The following is a 27,070-nucleotide window of genomic DNA, read 5'->3' on the forward strand; positions in this document are numbered from 1 at the left end:
AGAGTTGCGCTCAGGGCATGGTCAGAGGCATCTGTTTCCACAGTGAACTGTTCTTCATCATCGATTGGAGACTTGACTGCTTCTGATATATCTGATTTTAGTTTGTGAAAGGCTTGGATGGATTCTGGTGGTAGAGGAAGGCTTTGATTATTACTGAATGCTTGTATTTTCTCCGAAAACTTAGGAATGAGATTTGCGTAGTGAGCAAACATCCCCATGGCTCGTCGAAGAGCTGCTATGTCCTTTGGTACTGGGAGTTCCATGAGTGGTCGGAGACGTTCAGGATCAGGTTTGATGGAACGATAAGATATCAGGTTCCCAAGTACGTTTATTGACTTCTGGCGAAACTTACTTTTTTCATTGTTGATCGTCAAATTATACCTGTGGGAAACCGCTATAAAGGCTTCAAGGTTCCGATCATGTTCTTCTTCACTGTCTCCCCCAATAGTAATGTCATCTAAATAAGCCTTAGTTTTTACTAGTTTTTCCTGTGATATGATTCCGTTAATGACTCTTTGGAAAGCTGGCACTCCGTTAGTTACTCCGAACGGGATTCGTTTGAATTGGAATAATAGACCATCTGCCTCAAAGGCGGTGTATGGTTTCTCACTTTCCACAATTGGTATTTGATGATACGCTGAGCTCAGATCTATGGTGCTATAAAATTTGTACTTAGCCACCTCGTTGACAATTGTTTCAATTTTCGGCAAAGGATATGCGTCTAGCTCAGTGAATCTATTGATAGTTTGGGAGTAATCAATAACCATCCTCTTCTTCTTGGATTCTCCCTTAACAACCAGAACTTGTGCTCTCCAAGGTGATTGACTCTCTTCTATGATACCCTCTTGTTGCATTCTATTAACTTCAGATTTTATGAACTCACTATCTTCAGGTGAAAACTGTCTCGACTTAATTGCGATAGGTCTGGTGGTAGTTAACGAAGTTGGGAGTTAAATTCGTGAACAACTGAATCGGTTCAATTCCAGCTTGAGCAAGGCCACATATCTTGAGAGTAGCACTGTTCCCACCAAATGTCATTTCAAGACTTGAGTGATTTCGTAAGATATCGTGGTCAATTATAACGTCAGCACACAGATTTTTCATGACATACAATTTTACGTCCTCATAAACGTGACCTGAAAGTTCTAACTTTACCAGACAGACCTCATTTATTTCAGAATTAAGTGATGTGGATGCCATAGCTACACTAAGTTTTCCAGGACGACATGGCAAGTTGTGATGTTGAACGAACTGTTTGCTGACAAAACTCTCAGAACTTCCTGTATCAATCAAAGCATCAGCCAGAGTAGAGTTTAGCTTAACTGATACTGTAGCTTTAGATAAGACCGGAGGGGATGAAGCACAAACACTTTTTGAATTATTATTTGACGGTGAACAAATACTAGCGGAATTTCCCCCCAACGGTTTAGGTCTATCTACATTCTCTTTCTTTGATCTACAGACGCGGCTGAAATGGCCAATTTTATTGCAATTATAGCATTTGAAGTTTTTTGCAGGACAAACATCACGCTTATGTCCGTTTTCTCCACAGAAATAACACTTCTGAGACGGTACTGCAGCTGAAAACAAAGTATTGTCCCCCAAATTTGCTTCGTTAAGTGATTGGCTTGAGTTCGCACTATTGCTCTCTGCGTGATTTGACTGCGTGATTTGAGTGGTGGCATTTAATCTACTGTTTAAGTACGACTCTGCTTGAACTTGAGCTACTTCGATACTCCTTGTTTGGTCAAAAGCCTCTTCAAGCGACAGTGTTGATTTCTCTAACAATCTTTGTCGTATATAATTTGATCGAAGCCCAGTGATAAAAGCATTTCTGATATTTTCACTGCGATTCTGTTCCGCCGTAACTGATTGAAAGTTACATTCTTTACTAGTGATTTTCAGTGCTTGGAAAAATTCATCTAATGATTCCTCAGCCCCCTGCATTCGCGTGGCAAGTCGATGCCGGGCATAAATTTCATTCTTAGGCTTTACATATAAATTTTTCAAAATTTCAATTGCTTCTTGGTATTTTTTGCATTCTGATATGAAGCTGTAAACGTTTGGTCCAACAAAGTTTACGAGAAAATTGAGTTTCATCTTGTCATTTGGTGCAAGCGTCAAGGAATCAATGAAATTGCCAAACGTTCTGTACCAGTATATCCATTCTTCTTGAGCATTGTTTGTATTAGGGTCAATATTAAGTTTCCCGGGCTTCAGAAGTTTATCCATTGTCTTCAGTTTGTTGATTAAAGTTGAGTTAGTTGATTAAATTGTAATGATAAACACCTCAGATTAATAAGGTTTTAATCAACTAAAACTGTACTACAACAAGTATCCTAACATTTAGTGTTTTGACTAAATGTAAACAAAGATTAAAACATGTGTTTTACAATACAATAGTTTTGAACAAATTAAACAAGGAACAGAAGGAAGGCAAAATATTTTGAAACACAGTATGATGAAAAAAAATGGTTGTTCATCACACGGACTAAAGTGTATTATTAGTACTTGATCGTATTTCCAAGCTCGGATGCGCCTTGCTCGTTTTTGCTAATATTCCCTATATGGGAAATTCGCTAAAATTAGTAGTAAATAAAATAGGATTTTAATTTTTATCATCCTAATCAAGTGTTATGATTGATTTTGTAAGACAATTAATAACCTCAACCACTTTTCTTGTGGTCTTAGATGATTAATGGGGCTAGAACAGCTGATGAAGGTGAGTGTTGGGGTGGTTGAGTGAAGGGTGTGAACACACTTGACCTAACTCCCTTAGGCCCAGCATCTCCACTTCAAGCAACCTTCCACTTGCCTACATTTCACTAAGCCCATCTATCTTTGTAAACTTACATGAATAATAAATGGCAGAATAACGACAATTGCAATGATAATTATTCAAATAAAAAAAACCCCTAACAAGTTACAACAACACCTTAACAAGTGGAAGATTAATATTTAAAATTTAATTGATTAGGGCTACTATTAGTATAAGCCTTCTTTAATATATTGGTTTAACAATTAAATCACTTTATATCACATTTGATTATTTTATATAAATATTATTTTTGGAAGGCACATACTAGATTTGAACATACAGTATTAGATGGTATTAGAGCTCGGCCCATGGTAAAAAAATCTATCAAAAGTATAGCCTGTTGCAAACTTCTCTATTTTCACCTTTACGCTGTAAATAAAACATGTGATTGGAATTTATACAATTTGTTTTGATTTTCTGTTTATATTTTGTTGTTATTTCGTCACCAAGATGGCAACCCACAAGGTTCATGTTAATTTTTCATTAATTTTTTGTGCTTATTTGTGAGCCTATTTTAATTTATAAAGGGATTCCGCTCATCTACAGGCAAATATCTTTCTAAAGGTATGCGTAGATTTTCTCTGAGATGCACAGGAGCTGAGAAAAAAGGTTTTAAATGAACATGCTTGTCTATTAATATATAAGGATTAGCCCCATGTTAAATCTCCATAAGAAAAGTAGGTTCCTATTTTTGACCCAATTAACATAAATATTTTAAAAATACAAATAAAACCTGCACATATAAGACCGATAACCTTTATTATGGAACAACATGTGTGTAATTCGGTCCAGTAGTTCGGTCAGGCTAGCTGTCATAAGTTTTGTACAAGTTTTTAAATATATAAGATAACCTTTCTTTTGGTACAACCAGCGTGTAATTCGGTCCAGTAGTATAGTCAGGCTAGCTATCATAAGTTTTACAAAAGTTTTTTTTTAATATACAAGATTACACACTTGTTTGGTGTTGACCAATGATAAATGACAGTAAAAAAATTGCAATTATTTAATAACTCTGATATAAACTCAAATTTATTTGTAATCCTGAATGTGAAAATATGTAAGTGTTGATCATCAATTAACAAGTTCAATAAACCTTCTGGAAGCTCTTCTAATATAATTTGAGAATAATTTCGTTCTTAAAGAGTTTATCCTCTAATCCTAGTTATTTGCTTAAGTCTTGAGACTTCAATATAGTGTGTTGAATGTCAATTAATTTGTTTGCACCTGTACCAAGAGATTAATACATTGTGATAATTAGGAATTAATCCAGATAGGCAGGAAGATGGCTCAGTGTTGGATTAATCTGGATTTGGGTAACCACTTCGCAGTTTCAGATAACGCTTGATTACCTGTATAATTACACGTACGTTATTCTAATTTGCTTCAAATCCAAGACTAGATAGACATCTCCATTTTTAGCCAAGATCAACCCTTAAGATACCCTTCTGCAATTTGTTTTAAGTAAAAGCCAGTTCATTTCGGTAGTGGCATAAAATATCTTTTCACAGGCCCTAGTTTAAAAAAGTGTTTAAAAATATTTTTTATCATAAAACTAGAGAAAGCTTTTTACTCACCCTCTTCTGTGGGCAGTTCTGAAACAAAGAAAACAAGTTTATTAGTTTTGTGTTGACCATTAACCCTATTTTGTAATACAGGTGGCTTGCCTTTAAATACTTGTCACCAAATGCTATCTAATAAGATTTATTATCCTTTAATTGACTAAATTAATTATGATGCTGATTATCTAATGTAGGGCTAAGTGTTTTTAATCATTGCACAAAGTTTTAAGTTCAGAAAAATACATGAATGAAACACGAGTTTGTAGATTGTGAACGACATCTACAACACCACAAATATATACATAAATGGGAGATAGTTGCATCGGATATTATATATCGAAACGACGTGAGAATCATCATTATTGTAAACTTGGTTTGACAAACAGTAATAATTTGCCAAAAAAATGTCAACCGAAAGTATGCATGTGGATTGCTGAGTTAAAAAGTTGTCAACTTGCCTAATGGTGTATCTGTTCAGCAATAAATGATAAATGTTAGACTATCAATATATATATATATATATATCTATATAAATAAAATTAGAGTTTTGTCTGTACATTGCTTAGAATAATGAACTTTTTGGTTATTTTTACATTTCATAGGTCAGAGAAACCGAATCAAACCTTATCTCAATTTCTGTCTGTCTGTCTGTCTGTCTGTCTGTCTGTCTATCTGTCATTCTCTTGGTAACGCTAAAATACGCACTTTATTACAACTACTCCTCAATAACTATAGCACTGTCCCGCCTGAAACTTATTTTCCAAATACTATACATATATGAGATGGTTTTAGACGTATTTCATCGAATATGAGACAGTTAGATATTTAACAGTAAACCCTTGAAAATCAAGTTTTTGTCGATTTTTGACGTGGAATTTCTGGAAGCCCATGTTAACCTTATGAGAAATGAAATTATTGAATCTTAACAGCTGTTTCAATTAAACAAGTTGGTTCTGTTCTGTGATGTTCAATAGCATTAAAGTTACAAGGATTACCAACAGGGTGCAGCACTAGCACTATTATTTCTTTTACATTTATGACAACAGCTAATTTGCAACCTGGAGGCGAGTGAGCGTAGCGAACGAGCTAACCTGAAGGCAAGTGAGCGTAGCGAACGAGCTAACCTGAAGGAAAGTGAGCGCAGCGAACGAGCTCCAACATACAGGTGAGTGAGCGTAGCGAACGAACTTCAACCAGGACGTGATTGAGCCATGCAAACGAGATCAGATAGTAAAAATAAAAGTAAGCCTACCGTTATAGGATCGACCGGCAGACACAGAGGTAATTTAACCTTTTATTGATTGTCATACCGATCCGGAACAACAAAAAACAACATAAAATGAAGCTATGTATAATAGTTTGGCCAGCATATCTTAAAATATGCAAACCAACTGCTGTTCTTTATATAAGAAGGTTTCAACTGAATATTATAAGATCCCCGTGCGTAGAACGGGTACACAGCTAGTATATATATATATATAAAGCTAACAAGGATAACAAACTTTTCAGAAAATCATGAGCAGCACATCTATCAACCACAAACTTGAATGAAAGTTCTTGATGTGAAACTTCCCTGAAAATTATCAGTTTTTGGATAAACCCTTTCCTCAAGGCAGGATCTCAATCTATATTATTAATAGTACCTGGGGACCGAGCTTTGCTCGGGGAAAATCATTAGTTTACTCTTAAAGCAGTCTTTGTTTTGCAGATAGATGAATCCATTCCCCACACTCCGCACTGCTAGCCTTTACTAATTCTTTCACAATTTCCTGTGTCGTGGACATGTTTCCATCCCTTCTCATAGAATTTCAGTATTGCAGATACATTATTCTAACTGCTACAAACTGTTTCCAGCTCCCACACTCCACACTGCTCGCCTTTTCTACTTCCTTCACCCCTTCCTAAGTCGCGGACTTGTTTCTCTCCAATACCATAGCATTTTAGGATTGCAGATACCTTAATCTAATCGTCATAAACAGTTCCCACACTATGGACTGCTCGCCTTTACTACTTCCTTCACCACTTCCTGCGTCGCGGACCTGTTTCCCTCCCTTCCCATAACATTTTTGGATTGTAGATACCTTAATCTAATCGTCATAAACAGTTCCCACACTCTGGACTGCAAGCCCTTGCTTCAGCACTTCCTACATCGCCGACCCGTTTCCCTCCCTACCCATAGCATTTTAGGATTGCGTATATCTTAATCTAATCGTCATAAACAATTCCCACACTCCGGACTGCTCGCCTTTACTACTTCCTCTAACACTTACTACGTCCCTGACCTGTTTCCCTCCATTCCCATTGCATTTTAGGAATGCAGATACCTAAATCTAATCGTCATAAACAGTTCCCACACTCCAGACTACTCGCCTTTACTACTTCCTTCACCACTTCCTGCGTCGCGGACCTGTTTCCCTCCCTTCCCATAACATTTTTGGATTGTAGATACCTTAATCTAATCGTCATAAACAGTTCCCACACTCTGGACTGCAAGCCCTTGCTTCAGCACTTCCTACATCGCCGACCCGTTTCCCTCCCTACCCATAGCATTTTAGGATTGCGTATATCTTAATCTAATCGTCATAAACAATTCCCACACTCCGGACTGCTCGCCTTTACTACTTCCTCTAACACTTACTACGTCGCTGACCTGTTTCCCTCCATTCCCATTGCATTTTAGGATTGCAGATACCTTAATCTAATCGTCGTAAACAGTTCCCACACTCCGGACTGCTCGCCTATAGGCCTACTACTTCCTTCACCACTTCCTACGTCGCGGACCTGTTTCCCTCCCTTCCCATAACATTTTTGTATTGTAGATACCTTAATCTAATCGTCATAAACAGTTTCCAAACTCTGGACTGCTCGCCTTTACTACTTACTCTATCACTTCCTACGTCGCGGACCTGTTTCCATCCCTTCGCATTGCATTTTAGGATTGCAGATACCTTAATCTAATCGTTATAAACAGTTCCAACACACCGGACTGCTCGCCTTTACTACTTCCTTCACCACTTCCTACGTCGCGGACCTGTTTCCCTCCCTTCCCATAACATTTTTGTATTGTAAATACCTTAATCTAATCGTCATAAACAGTTCCCACACTCTGGACTGCACACCCTTGCTACTTCCTTCGGCACTTCCTAAACCGCGGACCTGTTTCCCTCCCTTCCCATAGCATTTTAGGATTGCATATATCTTAATCTAATCGTCATAACCAGTTCCCACACTCCGAACTGCTCGCCTTTACTACTTCCTTCATCACTTCCTACGTCGCGGACCTGTTTCCTTCATTTCCCAAAGCATTTACGGTTTGCAGAAACCGTAATCTAGTCATCATAAACAGATCCCATACTCCACACTTCCACCCTTGACTACAATGTATCGAGTAATCTTCAGTATAATCATTGCTCAATAGTAACAACTGATCTTTTTCCTTTTGTACTGTATTTTTAATTTGCTAGTACAGTGGAGTCCCGATAATCCGAATTTCGGTAATCCGAAAGTCCGCTTAATCCGAAACCAAAAAAATAAATTAAAAAAAATATTTTTAATTTTTTAAAAATTTTTGATTTTTTTTAACTTTTGAAATTTTTTTGAAAACTTTTGAAATTTGTTTTAAAACTTTTGAAAATTTTTTGAAAACTTGAAATTTTTTTGAAAACTTTTGAAATTTTTTTGAAATTATTTAGGAATTTTTTTTAAATTTTTGTTTATTAAACTTTTAACACAGTTAGCTGTACCTCGTCAAAGTATTATGTAGCGGCCGGGCAAGATAGACTTTTTTGTTAAGTATTTTAGTAAATATTTCACAATCTTTGTTATTAACATTTTTTATTTTCGTCCAGGGTTCCAATCCCCCCAAATCACAAATGGATTTTATGAAGTGATAATGCTGCAGCCACTAGGTCTAAGTAATCTAAAAAACAATCCCAAAAAATTTCAAAAAATAAAAAAAAATTTCAAAAATTTCAAAAAAGTAAAAAAAAAATTTCAAAAATTTTAAAAAAAGTAAAAAAAAAAAAAAACGTTTAATCCGAAATATTCGGTAATCCGAAATGGGCCCGGTCCCAACCATTTCGGACTAAAGGGACTCTACTGTATACTGTGGACAGACAACTTGCAAGTCCTTTGTTTACTTTTTCCTTGTTATTTTGTTCAACCAACATGGTTACTTAGCAACCCATAAGACTAATGTTAAAAAAATGTGATTTTAAGTTTCATTTTTCTACGTAATTAGATTTTTGTTGACAGTTCTAACCGCAGTGAACTCGTTTTTAGGCCAGAAATATACTATTTACAACATTTGAATAAAAACGTTGGGTGTAGGTAGATGTGCAAACTGGCTTTAGATTTTCGAAATATATATTTTTAAGGGTGTGGGCTGCCCTCGAAGTTTCTTCCATAAGGATAAAATTGTGATTGATTTGAATGCTATTACATTCTGAAACAGGTGTCAATACATTTGTTTTCCATCAAAAATTAATACCAGCGGTTTTGTTTGGTTTTGATATGTAAAAAGTTTGCATGTTTTAAAAATACTTAGAAAGCTGGCAAAGGAATGTTGCCAATAATATAGGGCACGGCAGGAAAAAGGCTTACATTTTATTTTTGTTTGAACAAAGAAATATTGCCGGTCGGACACGGCGAGACAATATACGGCAAGCAATGCAAAAAGGAGCCCAGACGAGGAGCTGGAACAGTTAGTGGCAACGTGCACTTGCAAAATTGCACTCACAAATACAAGAATTCAGAAGTATTCACTTGGCGAAATGGCATTAAAATGTCAGAAATGTGATGCACTACATTTTAAAGAAGAACAAAGAGGACGAGGCAAAGGATTTTCATCCTGGTGCCAGAAAGGAAAAGTGAATCTACCGCCATACCGAGAAAGTCATTATATCCAGAGCCTACTTAATGGAGCAAATCATGTGAGCAAAAACTACAAAGAGAACATTAGATCGTACGACTCTGTACTCGCAAATGCAGCTATCACGGAATCTTAGAGTGCTATCTGGAGAAGAGGAATATGCAACTTTTATATTGAACGTAGACAATGACACACTGCTGTCCAGTCTGTGTTACCTTCACGATTGTTTAGCATTGAATCACCAGTTTATTTTATACACTCATTGAAATTTTAAACAATATCAACAGTGACAACTGCCAAACCGCTATTCTATATCCACTAAATAAAGATGGTTTCGAAATAGACAACGCGATTCTTAAAAAAGTACCAGGCGAATAAAGAATTTATCCCAGCATGGACTCAGTGAACACCAATGATGCTTCTGAACAATTACAGTTTCCTATTGAATTTTCAATAATCTTGAAGGAAGCGGTCTTCCACGACACAGGATAGCTCTGAAAATTGACACCACCTTTGTAATGCTGATGCAAAACCTAAATACAAGAAAAGGCATAATCAATGGTACCCGAATGAAAGTTACTGGCCTGTATGTAAATAACACTGGATGTGAAGTTTTGACAGGATCGAGCCAAGGCCAGCTAATTTTAATTCCAGTTAAGTTTAAATTTAAATTAGGCTTTTTCCATCTGATTCAGTTTTCCGATTTAAACTTGACACGATACCAGTTTCCTATCTGCGTTGCAAATGCAATTACAAGGCATGAAAAATTACCTTCCCTGCGTTCTCTCCGAATGGGGAGGCACGGGCAGAACAACTAGTATACATAACGTTAGATTCATACACAAAACAAATACAGAGTTGAGTGGGCTAGGATTTGGAAAGTTGACTTAATGTGAAGGGTGTGGGGTGGGTGGGAGGTTAGCAAATAGGATCTCATAGTCAATCCTGTAACAGGATCATGATATCAACAGCACAGCACCACTCCAACAACATGTCTGCTGAATGTTGACTAGTGACTATAGGCCTACATACTAGAGACACATTAGATAATATCATATCATGATAATCTGGGAGCTGAGAAAACCTACACAATAGGCAGCCTACAACAGAAAAAGTCATTACTGCAATAACAAACTGCAGTACCGGTAGCTGCTTTTTTATGTCAAATTAAATATCAAGTCTAGGCAGTGGCATAGCCAGGATTTCATTTTTTTTTTGGGGGGGAGGCAAAACTGGGAGGGTATGTTGGTATTTTAAGGTGCTAAAATGCAGTTTATAACACCTCTGAAGGTTCTAAATCAGAGAATAGTCTCGGTGTAATACAAATTGGAGTTACCTTTGACTGTTCAGAAATCTTTATGAACAAGTTACCAAAACATAGGTAGGCCTACCACTATTTCACTTTTATAAACCGATTTATAAATTTGTTTTGAATGCTAATATAGTAATAATGGTTTAGTTTACCTCTGTCAATATGGTCCTTGCGTAGTTTGTCACTACTGCAGTTTCGTGCTCGTGGAGCACATCATCAGGTGAAGGTCACAAAAAGTTAAAACATTTTCCTTACGTGAAGGTCGTCGATTAAACACAACGAAAAAACACATAACTCACGAACGGTACGAAAAACATTTAACTTGGCCAATACATTAAAGACGTTACACACGGGGTCCGGCGCCGTGTGTAACGTCTTTAATGTATTGGCCAAGTTAAATGTTTTTCGTACCGTTCGTGAGTTATGTGTTTTTTCGGTGTGTTAAATCAACGACCTTCACGTAAGGAAAATGTTTTAACTTTTTGTGACCTTCACCTGATGATGTGCTCCACGAGCACGAAACTGCAGTAGTGACAAACTACGCAAGGACCATATTGACAGAGGTAAACTAAACCATTATTATTGTTGCTGTATGGTCCAGAGGCTACCCATTATGCTAATATAGGTATATTTAGGTACTAATCTACATTTCTAAAGTAGGTCAAGTAAAGAAATATATAACCAATACAGTTTTCTTTACAGTTTTACCACATTTTTTTAATAGATTAGTTAACACCAGACCCCTGTCTTTATGTCCTTCCTAAAGTATTTTTAGGGATTGGGTTATTTTTCAAGTACAGAAAAAAATAATGCAGCAATGAAAAATTCTAACTAGCCAATTTAGGTTTATACCCTTCCAAACACATTAAATAACTACCATATCAAATAAAAATATATATTTCTTTTGTGAATTATAACTAGAGGTGTGCCAGCCTGAGATTAAATAGCGTGCCAGCCAACTCGAGATAATATCGTGATCATCTGCCGTGGTCGTGGATAGACTATCGTTGTCTTCTGGAATCATAGGAAAATCCTGAATATCTTATTCAGGCACGGAAACACCATCACCGTCTCCTGCGGACTTGTAGACATCATGATTGTCTCCCGTGATCGCAAATTTTTTTTGAAATTTCTCTTGTCCATGAGGACATCGTCATTGTTTCCTGCGGACACGGCAAAATCATGAATATTCCCTACGATAAAGGAAACATCACCATAGTCTTCCACAATCATGGCAAAATCATGAACACTTCCTGCGGTCCTGTCGACATCATCATCATCTCCCGCGGTCACTGAAACATCATCATCGTCTTTTCCAATCGCGCGATCTTTGCAAAAGTCTCTGATATCGGTATCGGAATCCACTTTTAACGATAAATTCTCGATACCAATACCAATGTCCAAGTATCGGTGGTATCAAGAATTGGTATCAAGAATTAACACATAACTAATAAATATTTATAGCAACAAATTTTGGGTGGGGGGGCAGGCCCCTTTGGGTTCCCTCCCTGGATACGCCACTGAATCTAGGAGTACAATAAATTTAACTGTTGATTGCAATTCGTATGTCAGGCCTATCTAATTTGATAAGTCTGTATTGAGTATCATTAATTTATTTACATAACGAATTTTCTACAAATATTTCTATGTTCAGTGTTTCAAACCCCAAATGTATAGCCTAATTATTTTAGTTTAAACGCCGTAAATTTTATTAAACAATTGTATATTTTTTTTTTTACTTTTAAAAGTGTAGTGTGTTTGTCACTGATTACAGTGCAGGTTCCATTAGTATTATCATTATACGAGTGTACACTATTTGTGTGGCACGCTCCTGTGTTTACAGCTAAAGTAAGCGTCTGTCAGTCTGTTCTGTCCAGGAGTGTTCACTGTTAAGTGATGCGTTTACCACTCAGAGTACAACAGAAACTACTAACAACACCTTTGTAAACACTGCTATTTTTATTTGTTCTGGCAAAACAATTTAGAGGTAAATTCTGAGACTTTTGATTTTTAGTTAGATTATATCATTAATCTTTTATTGTTACAGATTCTTGTGTTAACATGTTTCGTTAGTTACATAATGAATAAATTACTCTCTATAAATTGTGCAGGGGGTGGTTATTGTTTTGAAAACTGCCGAATGAAGAATAAATTAAAGCAATTCTGAACTCTTATAAAGCATAGGCTTACACGTTAAGCTATTTCCAAGTATTTAAAGAAAGTTAGCAGAGGAAGTGACGTAACAGTTGCCATGCTGAACAAAAGAGGAAGTGGAGTGTGAATTGAGATAAGAAACAGAGCTGAGACAAAGCATGACCTGTAAGAGTATTACTACAATATATTGATGCCACAGCCAAGTGGGAGATTAAAACAATAAAACCCCATCTTCTCTGGACTACAAAATCATTGAAATATTGTACGTTAAAACTCAGTTAAAGCAAAATTTCTAAAAAGCTTTTTAATTGCAAGTCTATAAATTTAATACTATTAGACAAGCCTTTTTTACCAGCGCTTTAAATAATTCTTTACATTTAACACCCCCACCCTACTACTGTTTTATTGATTTTTAACTCGATATAACGTCCACGGATAGGGCTGGCAGAAAGATTTATGTGCGAGTAATAATCCATAGGCTATTAGGTTAAAGCACGCATTCACTAGTTTATCATCATGGCTTGATAAAGGCTAACAAGAACTATTCCTAGCATTCCTAGCTACACTTCAACAAGATAATTATGATTAAATTTAATCATAAATAATTATACTGTTAATACAAGATAATTTATTCAATTTAATCTTAATTAATTATCTTGTTAAAGTGTAGCTAGGAATGCTAGGAATAGTTCTTGTTAGCCTTTAACAAGCAATGATGATAAACTAGTGAAGGCGAGCTGTAGGTAATATCAAATGAACAACTGCTCATCCATCTATTATTCGTACAAATGAATCTTATAATCATGTCTTGATAATTTCATCATTAGAGAAATTAAAAACTAAATGCCCCCGCCACAGCAAACCTGCCGACCAAGTGAATTTCTTTTAGACTGAATTGATTTTAAAGTAAATTTATTAAAATAACATTCGGTTTAACCTACGTTTGATGCTACAAGGAAACTAATAAAGTGTGTTTTTTTAGTAAAATAATAATAGCTTAGTATAAAATAAATAAATTTGCCAAGTTTGATCAAAATATATCCATAACCAAACAAACTACAATATTTTACAATATTCTTCATAAGAATAACATGGGAATTTTGAATTTAAAATATTTTGAGTTTTCTCTGTTACCAATAACCGTACAAAATCACTTTGATATACCTACTATATTTTTTAAGCTCTTAAAAAGGCCTAGAGACTGGGAAATTTTGTGTTTTGAGGCCTAAAATGAGAAACCCCAATTTTTACCCCATAAAACCCAGAATATTACTGTACCTTCCACTTTGGTCGATTTCCTAACCACTTATTTGCAAAAATGTTAAGCAACCTCCCAATTTATAGTGGTGAAAAAAGTATAAGATTTCTTTTTAACTTTGTACAATTAAATCTACAGTTCTACTGGATCGATTTTGTTAAATAATTTGTCGTTGGAAGGCACAAAGTCTTTGAGTTGCTTTTTTTTCATTTGATCTATTATTTGGTAAGTTTAATAGTATAAAAGTATAAAGCATTAAAACCCCGATGTTCATTTATAAACACCCGGTATGAAACCAGTGGCATTTCCTGCAACAGTAAAACAAATAGTATTCCATTTATTTAAGATCTCCCAGGTTTTGCTAACAAATAGCTTTAACTGTTTACAAGAACAAACAACAGATAAAGGCTTAAACAGGCTGTACATTGTCTACATGATTGATACAGTGCTGCTACTGATAGTGGTTATCATTGGTTTCAAGGCCAAGGCAGCTAGTCCTGCTGACTGCTGACTGCTGACTACAGACTACCACCTAGCATTGTCAACAACTTACTATATGCTAAACACTGCATACAGCCGTATGGCTAGAACTGTTCAGCCTTATGTGTTTCATAAAGACTGCAAATAAAACATGTGTTTTATTTAGGCTATTATGATCAGAGGTAAAAAAAATATTGTTTATTGTTTTTGACTTCTGACTAAAAGACATGTTTAAATAAAGTGTTATTTAATTTAGTTGATTCCTGATTGAATTGTTGTCACGACAATTATAGAGGGTCGTGATACAAAAAGTTATGTTAGAAGTGTAGAGAAAGCAAAGCATTGATTGTTAGACTTAAACTTAGACTTCAACCAGATCTGCATATAGTATGGTATCACAATCTAAATTAACAGGGAGGTCATTAATGTACCATATAAATAACAAAGGGCCCAGGACTGAACCCTGTAGGACCTCAGCAAGAACCTCTAAGAAAAAGAGCAGTTCCCAACAGACACCATATGTAACCTACCACAAAGGTATGTTTTGAAAAAACTGTTTATTACTTATTCCATCTATACAACTTATCTTTGCAAGTAGGGTAGTAATTACTATAACACTTAATTATCGTACTATAAAAATCAACCACTTCTGAATGGCTATTGCGTGAAAAATGAAGTAAAACTGTAAACATGCCATTACAAACCAATAAAACTATTTGTAACCATTAAAATTCACAAAAATACAGGGTTTAATTTTTCGCATACTACTATTATTTGAGTGACGTTTTTCTTCTTATCAAAACTTAAAGGATGAAAAGTGCCATTTTTGGGCTTGCACACATATGGGCATAGGTGCAAACATCCGAAAAAAATATTTGCACAAGGTAGTCTACTTTACATGTATTTATATATTTTATATAAACAAATAAAAATATACATATTTCTCAGGAGTAAAGCAAAGACATTTATTTAAGCATGTAGGTTTTGTATAACCTCGTATAATCATTAATATTACTGATGAAAAATAATTTTAAAAGGATATTCACCCAAATAATGGAAATGTTTAAGATGAATCAGTAATGTGTGATAAGGTGGCCAAACATAAGAATAAGTTATGTCACCTGTCTGTTCTGTTGTTTTTAATAAGATCAAAACAGTACAATCTTACTGATTAGGTATCAACACAAACTATTGATAATACGTCCAGCAAAACAAACATACAGGGTGTTTTTTTAAAAACTTGCATCTTTATTTATGTAAAAACCGCAATAGATAGAAATATGCAGTTTGCGGGAATCATCTATTGACGTAGGGGGACCAATTGTTTTGAATTCAACGTTACATTCACATTCCCCCCCTTTACCCCCCTGCCCCCAACTTAATTTTTTTAAATAGCAAGGTACCCCTTGTGACATATCAAATAAAAGAGCATGAAAAAAGAAAATGTTTGATGAAAAAAAATTGAAAATCGGTTCATAAATTTGTGAGATATTCCCCCCCTCGCCCCCCCGGAACTTAATTTTTTTTAATAGCAAAGTACCCCTTGTGACATATCAAAAGAAAGAGCATGAAAAAAGAAAATGTTTGGTGAAATTTATTTTTCATTTGATATGTCACAAGGGCGGGTACCTTGCTATTAAAAAACAAGTTATGGGTAGGGGAAAAGGGGGGTGATTATCTCACAAATTCATGAGCCGATTTTAATTTTTTTTTCACCAAAAATTTTCTTTTTTCATGCTCTTTCATTTGATATGTCACAAGGGGTACTTTGCTATTAAAAAAAATTAAGTTCCGGGGGGTGAGGGGGGGAATATCTCACAAATTTATGAACCGATTTTCAATTTTTTTTCATCAAACATTTTCTTTTTTCATGCTCTTTTATTTGATATGTCACAAGGGGTACCTTGCTATTTAAAAAAATTAAGTTGGGGGCAGGGGGGGAAAGGGGGGGAATGTGAATGTAACGTTGAATTCAAAACAATTGGTCCCCCTACGTCAGTAGATGATTCCCGCAAACTGCATATTTCTATCTATTGCGGTTTTTACATAAATAAAGATGCAAGTTTTTAAAAAAACACCCTGTATATTAACATTGTGATTTTTTACAAACACAACTCAATGTGACAACATGAAAAAAAAATCTGTTACGTGCATGCCATTATTCAATATTTGGTGGTGTTTCCCATACTCTTAAGAATAAAGGAGCAAACGTTTGTCTAATTTGATTAATATAAACAAGTTATTTTATACCACAATACCTGATACACTATAAATTGAAAAATATATAAATAGCTGTTGTGCTGAACACCCAAACTAGTTTAGGCCTACTTTATTTTTTAATAGACTAATATGATTTATTTATTTTATACGGTACCGTACCTTGCATAAATTTATATGATTTTTGTATTGTAATAATTTACAACTAAAAAAGCAGATTATTTTGCCAAAAGTTTATTTAATTATTATTTTTTACCTATATATTTATTGATGGAAACTCCTTTTTACGGACACGAAATCAATGGATATACAAACTTCATCAACCAGCTACCAAAATAAATCAACAAATAGTTGGAAGTAGCAAAGAATAGAAATTAAAAAACTCTAACACTTAAATTATTAAAGCTACAGAAACTTTCAAAAAAGTTATCTTTCAGCGATTTATTTACGCTTCTTTGGTCAAAACGGCAGATAAAAATGTAACCAATTATTTAATTGCTAATGCAGTAATATAACTTTCTTCTAACAGGGTTGTTATTGTTATTTAAAAATGTGTAAATTATTAAAGTTCAACCATTGTCAAACAAGGGAACATTCGTGGAATAACTTAAATCGCACTGTTGTAAGCGAGAGTTTTATGTATGTAGCAGACGACATTCTCAGCACGAACCCACGAAGCAACCACAATCAGCTGATCCACCCAATGCGTCATGAATCTTAGCTTTGAGGTTATGTCTATGTTGGCCTCCGATCAAGTCAGCTGTATCACGTGCGTCACCGTGACGTCAACATATCTGTTACATCAGTTTCCCACATGCCACTGCCTTCTTAGTACGACAACGTTGTCGTTGTAATTGTCGCCACCTCGCCACTGCCGCCTCGATCACGACGCCGTTGCTTCACCGCTGCGAGGATTACTCGCACGCAACTATAAGTCAGATTCGTTTGGGACTGATAATGCGTTCGTTCGAGCTCCCAAGAGTAAATATTGTGCCACTATTTGCCATTAACTATTATTCTTTTGAACAACTTAAGTTTGAGAGAAAAATGTTTTAAAAAGTTGGTCCAGTCACCAATTAATTGTGATTGGGTAGCCTACATTAGCAAACAAAAATGCATTTGTTGTTAATATTATTAACCTTATTTTATAATAATTTAAATAAAGGCTGTTGTATTTTCTAAAATATTTAATTTTCCATGAAAAGTCTCACCGCAATGTTTAAACCATTTAAATGAATGCTTGAATCTGATCTCTATGTTGTTGGTTTGCTTTCAAATAGCTCTTTCACTCTTTGCAAAGGAAATCGATTCGACCACACAGTTTACACTACTGTATTATTATTTATAAGTTAACCCACCTGGCTACACTCCAATACTTTACTTTAAATTTTACCATAACTAAAAAGTTTATCTTTATTGATGAAAATGCAGGTTGTAAGGTACTCTACTGAATTTCTTTCTATTTTCTTTTTAAAAATCAAAAATTAAAGTTTGAGTTCATGATTACGTTATGGCAAATTTAGAAAACTGTACCAACAGTTTACTATTATATTACAACGCATTAGCACAAACATGATTTTGGAATATCATGAACAGTAGGTGTAAATGTTAAAGAAACCAGATTGCTACATTAGCAATATAGGCCTACTGGACAAGGAGTTAATTGGTTGTTTCAAATCCTCACTAGGAATTATACTTTGTTTCCAACTAAGATGAGTTCCATTTATTTCAATAAGAATGAAAACAATTGTATATAGCCTACACACCGACATAAAACTTCAGAGTGACTCTATCTACTGTTGAACAAATTCACAATCAAATTGAGCAAAGGTCAGGATGAACACCACAGCAGTACAATGGTCAGAATTTATAATTGGGTTATTAAAACATTCATCTTATATACCTTTTTAAGGTAGAACATTCAAATGTATTACAAAGTCATAATGTCAAACAGGCTATTTTGATTTTGAGGTAGGCTATACAGTAACTGGTATTTTCCTGTTATCTGGTACCGGCGAAAAAATTCTTTCCTGTTATCTGGTACCTGGTTGTACTTTGGTTAAGTTAGGTTAGTTTATCAATAACATGAGTAGGCCTATCGTAAGTAAACGAACCTAACCTAACCTAACCTAAACAAACCTAACCTAAACGATAGTATGTGCTCTGGACTCTGGATCGACAAAGTTGTACTTGTGGTTAAAGAATTTTTTCGCAGGTACCAGATAACAGGAAAGTACCCAGTAATAATAAAAATAAGTACATTTTAAACTCATAATACAATTTATTTAGGACGCAACATGAATTAATTATAATATTATAATATCATCCTCCAAAACTACTGAACCGATTGACATGTTTTTGGTGTCATTGGAAAGAGCGTAACGTAAAGTTGTGCAGGAAACTTTCTTTTTAGGAAAATAAATAGAGAGTGAGGCCCTGGGGCCCTTTAAAGTTTTGTAAACAGTCAATAAGTTTGCTAATTTTAACAGTTTGCAACAAACATTTACTGACTTGGTTGAAATGAAATATTTACCATTTGAATTTGGGTTGGCGTAAATATTACAATGGAAGAAAGCGAGAGAGCCTGGATAATTTTATATAGGCTTCTAAAAGGTAAACTGAATTAACACTGTTCTGTATTTCTTAGTAATCATTGAAAGAGCCGATTTGCAAACTATGGAAACATAGGAAAGTCATAGAACACCACCAAGGAGAAGAAATAAAAATAATGTTTTTTTATAAATTATAATCGTTATTATGGACAACCTAATGCGGCTGTGATGAGTATGGCTATTTGTAGAAAAAACAAGATCAGCTTTTGAAAAATAATAAGATATTTACAAGTAATGTTGATTATATCGATCTGTTATATACATCTTGAGTATTTCCATAATCTTTAAGTTAAAGTCATCAGAAATTATGACTGTTATTCGTTTTAAAATAACGCCTGTAATACTTAACAACTGCTCGAATTCGAGCAACCGGTACACTTGTACCTTTTACAATTAATGACCTTCAAATTGATTTTACTTTATTTAAATAGTAATAAGTCTAGCTGATTAATACTGTACATCAAATGAAAATTAAAGTAACACAAAACAAACAGAGAACAATCAATGGAAGTTAGTACTTAATTTTTTTTTTAAGTGATTTTCAATTACAAAAGAAATCCTTGAATGGAGTAAAACGCTGATTCAATTACCAGTAAAAATCTTTTTAGCGATTTTAAAAAGTATTTGGATTCTTCTCCAATTTTAAATTTTCTGGAAGGTGATGTAAAAATTTGTTTCCTAAATAACTAGTTTTTTCTTATAAAATTCCAAATTGTGCTGCTCTACCAATCGGTGTGATCTTGTGTTATATTTATAATATAGTTACCTATTGCAATTTTATCATTCATCAAAACAAATTTTATTGACTCATAAATGAAAAGACTGTAGACTGTTGATCGTAAATTCAACATTATCCTCAATGCCCTTTTTTGCTGGAGCAAATCTCTGTCCATGTTTTTTTTATTTTATTTTTTTGTGGTAGATCCATAGACACAGATTAATATGCAATATGTGAATGAATTTGCTTAATAGACTGCTTTTAACCTTCATAAATACATGATGTAGTAATTTTTCTCAATGCGTACAGGCTGCTGGATGTTATTCTAATAATATTGTTAGTATGATTTGGTGAGACATTATGTAATTACTTTTTCAAATTAGTTAGGCCTACATATGATTATTTTATTAATTCACATTTTGTAGGCTAAAACCAGCATGCTCATATTTTTAAACCCTGTCAGAGATAGCATTTTATTCAAAAAATATATATATTAGTCAAAAAATGTTTATTGAGTAATGCCAGCCCAATGTGTCTGTTTGGTTTATGCTTTTAAGTCTGACGCCAGAGGTACAGAAATAGTTACAATGTAACTCCATCGCAGATACCCGACAGGCGTGTGCATTTTTAGTGTTGCTTCATGTTTACACGATGTGTAAAAAACATTGTTGGCCCTCAGATTGGGGGAAACATTTAAATTACAATTTAGAAAGTGAAAAGGTGGTCAATAGTTTAGTGGGTTGATGCACAATGTGGGTGCTTAACACCGTAAACAAGGTGACTGTGTAATGATTGACAAGGTTGTGTTATGCAAGCGTCATACAGTACGAAATAAATCACAGCTACCTTCCATGTAACAACCAATAGGGAGTTTTAAAAATTAATGTCTAGCGAGAGTGATGTACCCTACTTCAATGAAATTTTCAAATTACTGCATGAAAAAATAATAAAGTTACCATTAAATTGGTTTCTTACATTTAAATGACTTTCTATTCAAAGCATTTTTGACTGCCTAGATTGTCACCTGGAACAATCAAGTTTGTGTTTTTTTTTTGTAATATAATTAATTGAAATTGAATAATGTTATTGCATGAGAAAGAAACAAAGCTATCATGGAATGATATTTTGCATTTGTGAGACTTTAATTTGAAAAAAATTGTATATTTCCCTAAAGATAGTCACCCGGGGTAGTCACTTTTGACATTGATTTGAATAGTAATATATAAAACGTAAGCTATCTACGATTCTGCAATATCTGATTTTATTAGGATAGATGTTAATAAAACTATCAGTCAACTGTATTTGTGTTTGCTACACTTGGGCCTAAGTAAATGTAATAGAACCAAAACATCAAACAACTCTAGCTACATACCAAGATAGGGGTAAATGTAAATAGATATCAGAGGCTTGAAGCCAGATGCTCGATTTTAATGGAGCTCAGAATAGATTTGCCAGACAATATCTTGGTCAGTCGCCTACAATCTTGTAATTCAATATGCAAAATGTCTAGAATTTCTAAATGGAACCGAAATAATCAAAGTTAAAGATGCATCTATTTTATTATTAAAGTGATAAAGGTCAAATTTTTGGTAGTCATTTAAGGCCTACACTCATCCGGCGCAGGACTGTCAGTCGCTCTTCCGGCATCAATTTTTCAGAATTCTTTCTATCGATATTTATGGATTATTCAGACGCCTGACAGATGCTGACGGTCTGGTCTTGTAATGTATGCGTTTGACATAAAAAAACAGTAATTTTGATATTTAAATATTGACTTTAAATTTAACTTAAAATATGGACCACCAGAGAGTGCAGTTGAGGGAGGAGCACAGTTACCAAGTGACTTCGAAGGAGCCAATGAGAACCGAGCATTGTTGAGTTAGTGAGGTTTTACTGTAGTAAAATAATTTTACTACAGTGGAGCTATTATAGCTCCACTTGTCCACAAACTTGCAGGATAAACAAACTTCCATTTTACCTAGTACAATTTTCACTAAAATATTCCCATAATTGTCAGATTATTTAGATAACGTAAATTTTAATTAATACTTAGGTTCCCTGCAAAAGAGAAGGAAATAAAGTGTTTTTATAGAAATTGTAATAGCTTAGTGTGAAATAAACAATTTTCCAAATAAAATCAAAATTCATCCCTAAACAAGCAAACTACAAATTCCCCCCCCCCCTAAAAATAGCTAGGGCCTAGGTTTAAGAGTTACAGAATGTTTACAAAAAATAGAATTATTAAATTTGCAAGCAACAAATATTAAAAAAACTAATATTATTTAAGTATTAAGTATACTTATTATTAATTATTATTATTAATATTATTGATGAAGTATTTACATGTAGGTAGTATGTTCATGTTAGTGTGTGGGTGGTACTGTGTTGTGTTAGTGTGGCTGTAAGTATTGATTATGTGTTAAGGTTACAGTTTTTTTTTAACTTTCTAAGTAGCCTAAGTTAACCATTTGTTGTACAGCAATGTTTCAATGTACGGTACTAAATTATTTATCATTATAAGCTCTACAAATAGTTTAGAAAGAAATTAAAACCATTATGTATTGGGGGTCCAAAAGCGGGTAACCTCAAAATCTCCCATAAACCCTGTTCCCATAGGCCGATCATGCTGATTTTCGGACTTGTCATAAATAAATGTAGGTGCAACGTTTGTACCAAATGTCATCAAAATCAGAAGACTTTTACTCGTAAACATACTTAATACAACTAAAAGGGTTTTCTCTGTTACGCCCCTTTCTCATCCCTCCTACTTAACCAATCTTTACGATTAAGTGTCATGTTAAAGCTTATGATCTAGCGGAGTGACAAATGGTAACTAAAAGGTACAGTACCTAATCTCCAGGGACTTCCTCCCCCAATAGCGTTTATTTATTACTAGCTGAATACCCGTGCTTCGCTACGCAAACTTTCAAATTGGTTGAAATCTTTTATAAATTAGTGTTTAAGTGCCAACAACCTTCAGTCTCAACAATTCAGCTACAACATGTTTTGCTCCAAACGATATCATATTAAAGCAGCTATTATAATGTCTCACCCGGTCCACTAAGTGTGTATGCTCAGGGCGGTTGCCCATGACCAGACTGCATAAAGGTTCAGGTAGGTGCTGCAAAGATAGTACAGTAGTTGAACTTTACCATCATTGCAGCACATGCCCTGTGTTTCTTCTTTCCATTTTAAGGCCTCGCAGTACTTACATTTGAACGACATGGCACTTATCGCCGCCAAGCTATTTCCTTCATAGTCTTATTATATGTCATTGCTGATAGATTTTTCACTATCCATTGATTCTTTGGCGAATATATTTTAGAATGAGTTTGTTTATACTGTTATCTTGCGTTCTTCACCTGCTTTTTCCTTTGTTTTTCTATGCACCGTTTACGCCTGGATGTATTTTATTGAGATTTCGGGATCGGCTGACAATAGGGAGAAACGGACTATTTTTGTGGCTCTAAAACGTCTAAGTGCCTGTTGGACAGGGATTGAGTATTTTCACGGCATTACGTGCATCACCAAACTTGACATATACGGTAATTCACCATTCCGATAAACCTCGAAAACAAATGTGAATAGTTGTGAAGCCGCAACCAGTTCATACAACACACCAAAGGTAAATGGCTTAGACATTTCATACCAGTATTCAATGGAATTAAGGTAATTATTCCCGTCCCTGTCGTGAGATAAGATTGAAACGTAGTCCCAGTTCCTCATAACATGTTCAACAGTTGTTTCGTGCACAGTAAGTGTATGTAAATAAATTATGAATTATGAATAAGAGTGAAGTAAATAAACATGCACCATCTCCTCTGATGAGAATGATATTGTGTGGAACGAACTCCCCAATAACATCCTCAGTGTCCATACTATCATAGACAATATGAAAGGGTTTAAACAACTACAAAAATATTAACAGAACTATATATCACAAAAATTCAATAAAAACTAAGTTCAATTCTACTTTCTACAACACTAATCACACATATTAGAACAGAAGTTGATCAAATTAAAATGCCACAATAAATTATGTTAATTTCACTGACACGCAACTATGATGTTTAAACCTTAGTAAACTTAATTTTTATTCTAACATCTGATAATTAAACTGCAGACAAATTTAAACAAAAACCCAAAACAAATTATTCACCCTGTACGAACTCCATGCCAACTTCGACCTACTGTGGGGCGGGGACCATTTGGGAATTTTGTAATATCGCTCCTTATTGTCTGCCTATGTTATGAATACATGTACCTATGTTAGGAATATGTATGCAAAATCTCATGCTTCTAGGTGCTATGGTTTGGCCTGTGCGTTGATCGGAATTTCACATTTATATATAGAGATATCTGACTCATATTAAATGTGTCAGATTTTATTCAGTGATTAATAAAATTAAAGCCATAAAGGCATTTAGTGAATAATTTGAGATCAGAAATAACTTGATTAAGTATTTACAACCCGAGATATAAATCTTTGGATAAAAACTGATTTCTAAAAAGTTAAATTTAATATTGTGTCGGGGTTTGTAGCTGGTCTCAAACTCGCCCATTTTTAATGATCAATAGCTCAAATAAAAGCACTTGTGTAGGTTATGTATATCACTGAATTTTTTTAGGATAGAACGAACTGCAAGCTTTAATAAGAACTGGAGATATAAGAAAAATAATCAAAAAAAAATGTTAAAAGTACAAAACGTCTGTAAGAAATGTATGGAGGAGAGTTTTCGTTGGAATATATCTTAAAACGAAAAAGGATAACTTATTTAAAGACGGATTTTAGCCTTAAAATCAGCGTGAAAATCTAGTTTGTAATGAAGTGTCACAACACTATCATAACATGAAAAATTTTTATTTAGGCCTACATCCAAAATATGGCGGCAAAAAACAAGTTCCCTGTCGAATTGAAGTACTAACTACCGATTGAATATCGTCAGTGGTCCTTAGTCAATTTCTAAAAAAATATGCATGAAATAGGTATTACAGTAGAATTCCTCTTATCCGGACACCTTTTAACCGTTAAGGGGATTCGCCACTGAAACGGGTGATTTTTTAAATTAAATTAGGAAAGTTGTGAAACTATTTTTTTTCTAGTAGGGTACAGTAATTTAACAAAAAATAGCAAAATTTTGGTTTACTTCTAAATATAAATTATAGGTGGTAAAAAAATAAAATAGAGGTTTTTCGGTCAATTTGTATGGGTTTTTAAAAATCGATATTCTGAAGAGAGTTCTTCATTGGATTTTGATAAATTTGGTTTTTTTTAAAGACAGTTATCTAAACTTAATATTTAGGTAGATTCTTAATAATATCTCAGATACTTTTTTTGCTGTGACATATTAAATATAATTTTTCTTTAGAAAAAAGAATTAGTTTGAAAAAATATATATTTAGGGTAGGCTACCTAATTAACTTAGATAGGCCTACATAATTCTACCTAAATATTTTCCTAATATTGTCTAGAATAATTACAGTAGTAAAAATTTCAACATTGTAACTTTAGCGGCTCTCAAGATATATCAAATTTACTCTGGAAAAACGTGAAATTTTAATGTTGCGGAAAACCGCGTTTGAATAAGAAGGTGTCCTATGATCTTGTAGCTATCGTAAAGAGCGAAACCCGTTGGTTATAACATATAATAACATTCAGACATGTATTATATCATACTTTTTGGATGTAATAGAGTCCAATGTAGCCTACAAAGAAATGAAAAAATATTTTTTGTTATTTTCATGATTTTTACCTATTTTCAGTGGCAAATCCCCAACCGGACTACACTCGGCGGAAATGACATTTTTTTAACGAGAAAATTTTTATCAGCACATTGGTTTAACCGGGCCAGATCGGCAGGAAGTGGGCAGTACTGAAACGACTGTTCGCGTGGGAAACATTTGAGACTAGCAATCACATGTATAAATACAATGATCTCATAAATTTAAGTCAAATACTGTATAGGCCTACATTATGCATTTAATCGGTATAAAACTTGTTTAATGTTTAAACAAGTTTTTGACGACGTCGGATTGACCGGAAAACCCGTCATCCGGAGGCCTCGGTCCCGAGGAGTTCGGATAAGAGGGTGTCTACTGTAAGTAAATTTTTTTCAAAATATGTCTAATGATGGGAAAAGCGGCCATTTTAAATAGTGATTCTAGGGGTTTTACCGTGGAATGATTTTTTTGTAACTTTTAGTAGCCTAGGTATGTCATTCTCAGGGTGTCTAGTTTATTTCCATTACAAAATTCAAGATTAATTCCAGATTTTTCAAGACTAAGTTAGTTTTTTCACCAATTAGTGGGCGTTGATACCAAAATGTATCGATTCTTGATACCGATACCAATTTTTATAGCTTAACCAAATTTTCTAAATAATACTACACCAACCCCTGTCTTTGTCATAAAGTAGTATTATGATAATGTGGAGTTTTCAAGTAAAGAAATAATGCAGCAATAAAAAAATTCCAACTCCGTGCAGCGGTTACAGAAACATGGTCGTCGTCGTCCGCGCGGCAAAATCCTGAACATTTCCCGCGGCTGTTTAGACATCACCGTCATCTCCCGTGGTCACGGAACCGTTATCGTCGACAATCGCAATCACGGCAAAATCATGAACATTTCCCGCGGCCATGTAGGCATCATCGTCGTCTCCCGCGGTCACGGAAACTTCATCGTCGTCCTCCGCGATCGCGGCAAAATCGTCAGAACATTTCCCTCGGCCGTGTAAACATCATCGTCGTCTCCCACGGTCGCCGAAATGCCATCGTCGTCTCCTGCGGTCACGGAAACGTCATCACCGCCGTCCGCGATAGCGACAAAATAATGAAAATTTCTTGCGGCCGTGTAGACATCATCATTGACTCCCACGGTCACGGAAACGTCATCGTCATCTTCCGCGGCCACAGAAACGTCATCATCGTCTCCCGCGGTCACGGAAGGAAACATCATCGTCGTCCTCCGCGATCAAGGCAAAATCATTACAACATTTCCCTCGCCTGTGTAAACATCAACGTCATCTCCCGCAGTCACGGAAACGTCATTGTCGTCTCCCACGGCTACGGAAACG

The 27,070-nt window shown here is 34.8% G+C and overlaps 1 protein-coding gene across 5 annotated transcripts in view; it reads right to left on the reverse strand.

The window, feature by feature from the left end:
- The window catches only part of LOC129002906 (calcium-transporting ATPase sarcoplasmic/endoplasmic reticulum type), a 111,150-nt gene that overhangs the window by 56,887 nt on the left and 27,193 nt on the right, over positions 1–27,070 (reverse strand). For all 5 annotated transcript variants that reach the window (XM_054431382.1, XM_054431062.1, XM_054431143.1 and 2 more), the window contains exon 3: positions 4,393–4,410. In XM_054431382.1, the coding sequence (XP_054287357.1) occupies positions 4,393–4,410 (18 nt within the window). The remainder of the gene's footprint in view (positions 1–4,392; positions 4,411–27,070) is intronic.

Source organism: Macrosteles quadrilineatus, unplaced genomic scaffold, assembly GCF_028750875.1.
Source record: "Macrosteles quadrilineatus isolate MER2022 unplaced genomic scaffold, UCM_ALF_1.0 Scaffold_1__1_contigs__length_201487025, whole genome shotgun sequence".
Lineage (NCBI taxonomy): Eukaryota > Metazoa > Arthropoda > Insecta > Hemiptera > Cicadellidae > Macrosteles > Macrosteles quadrilineatus.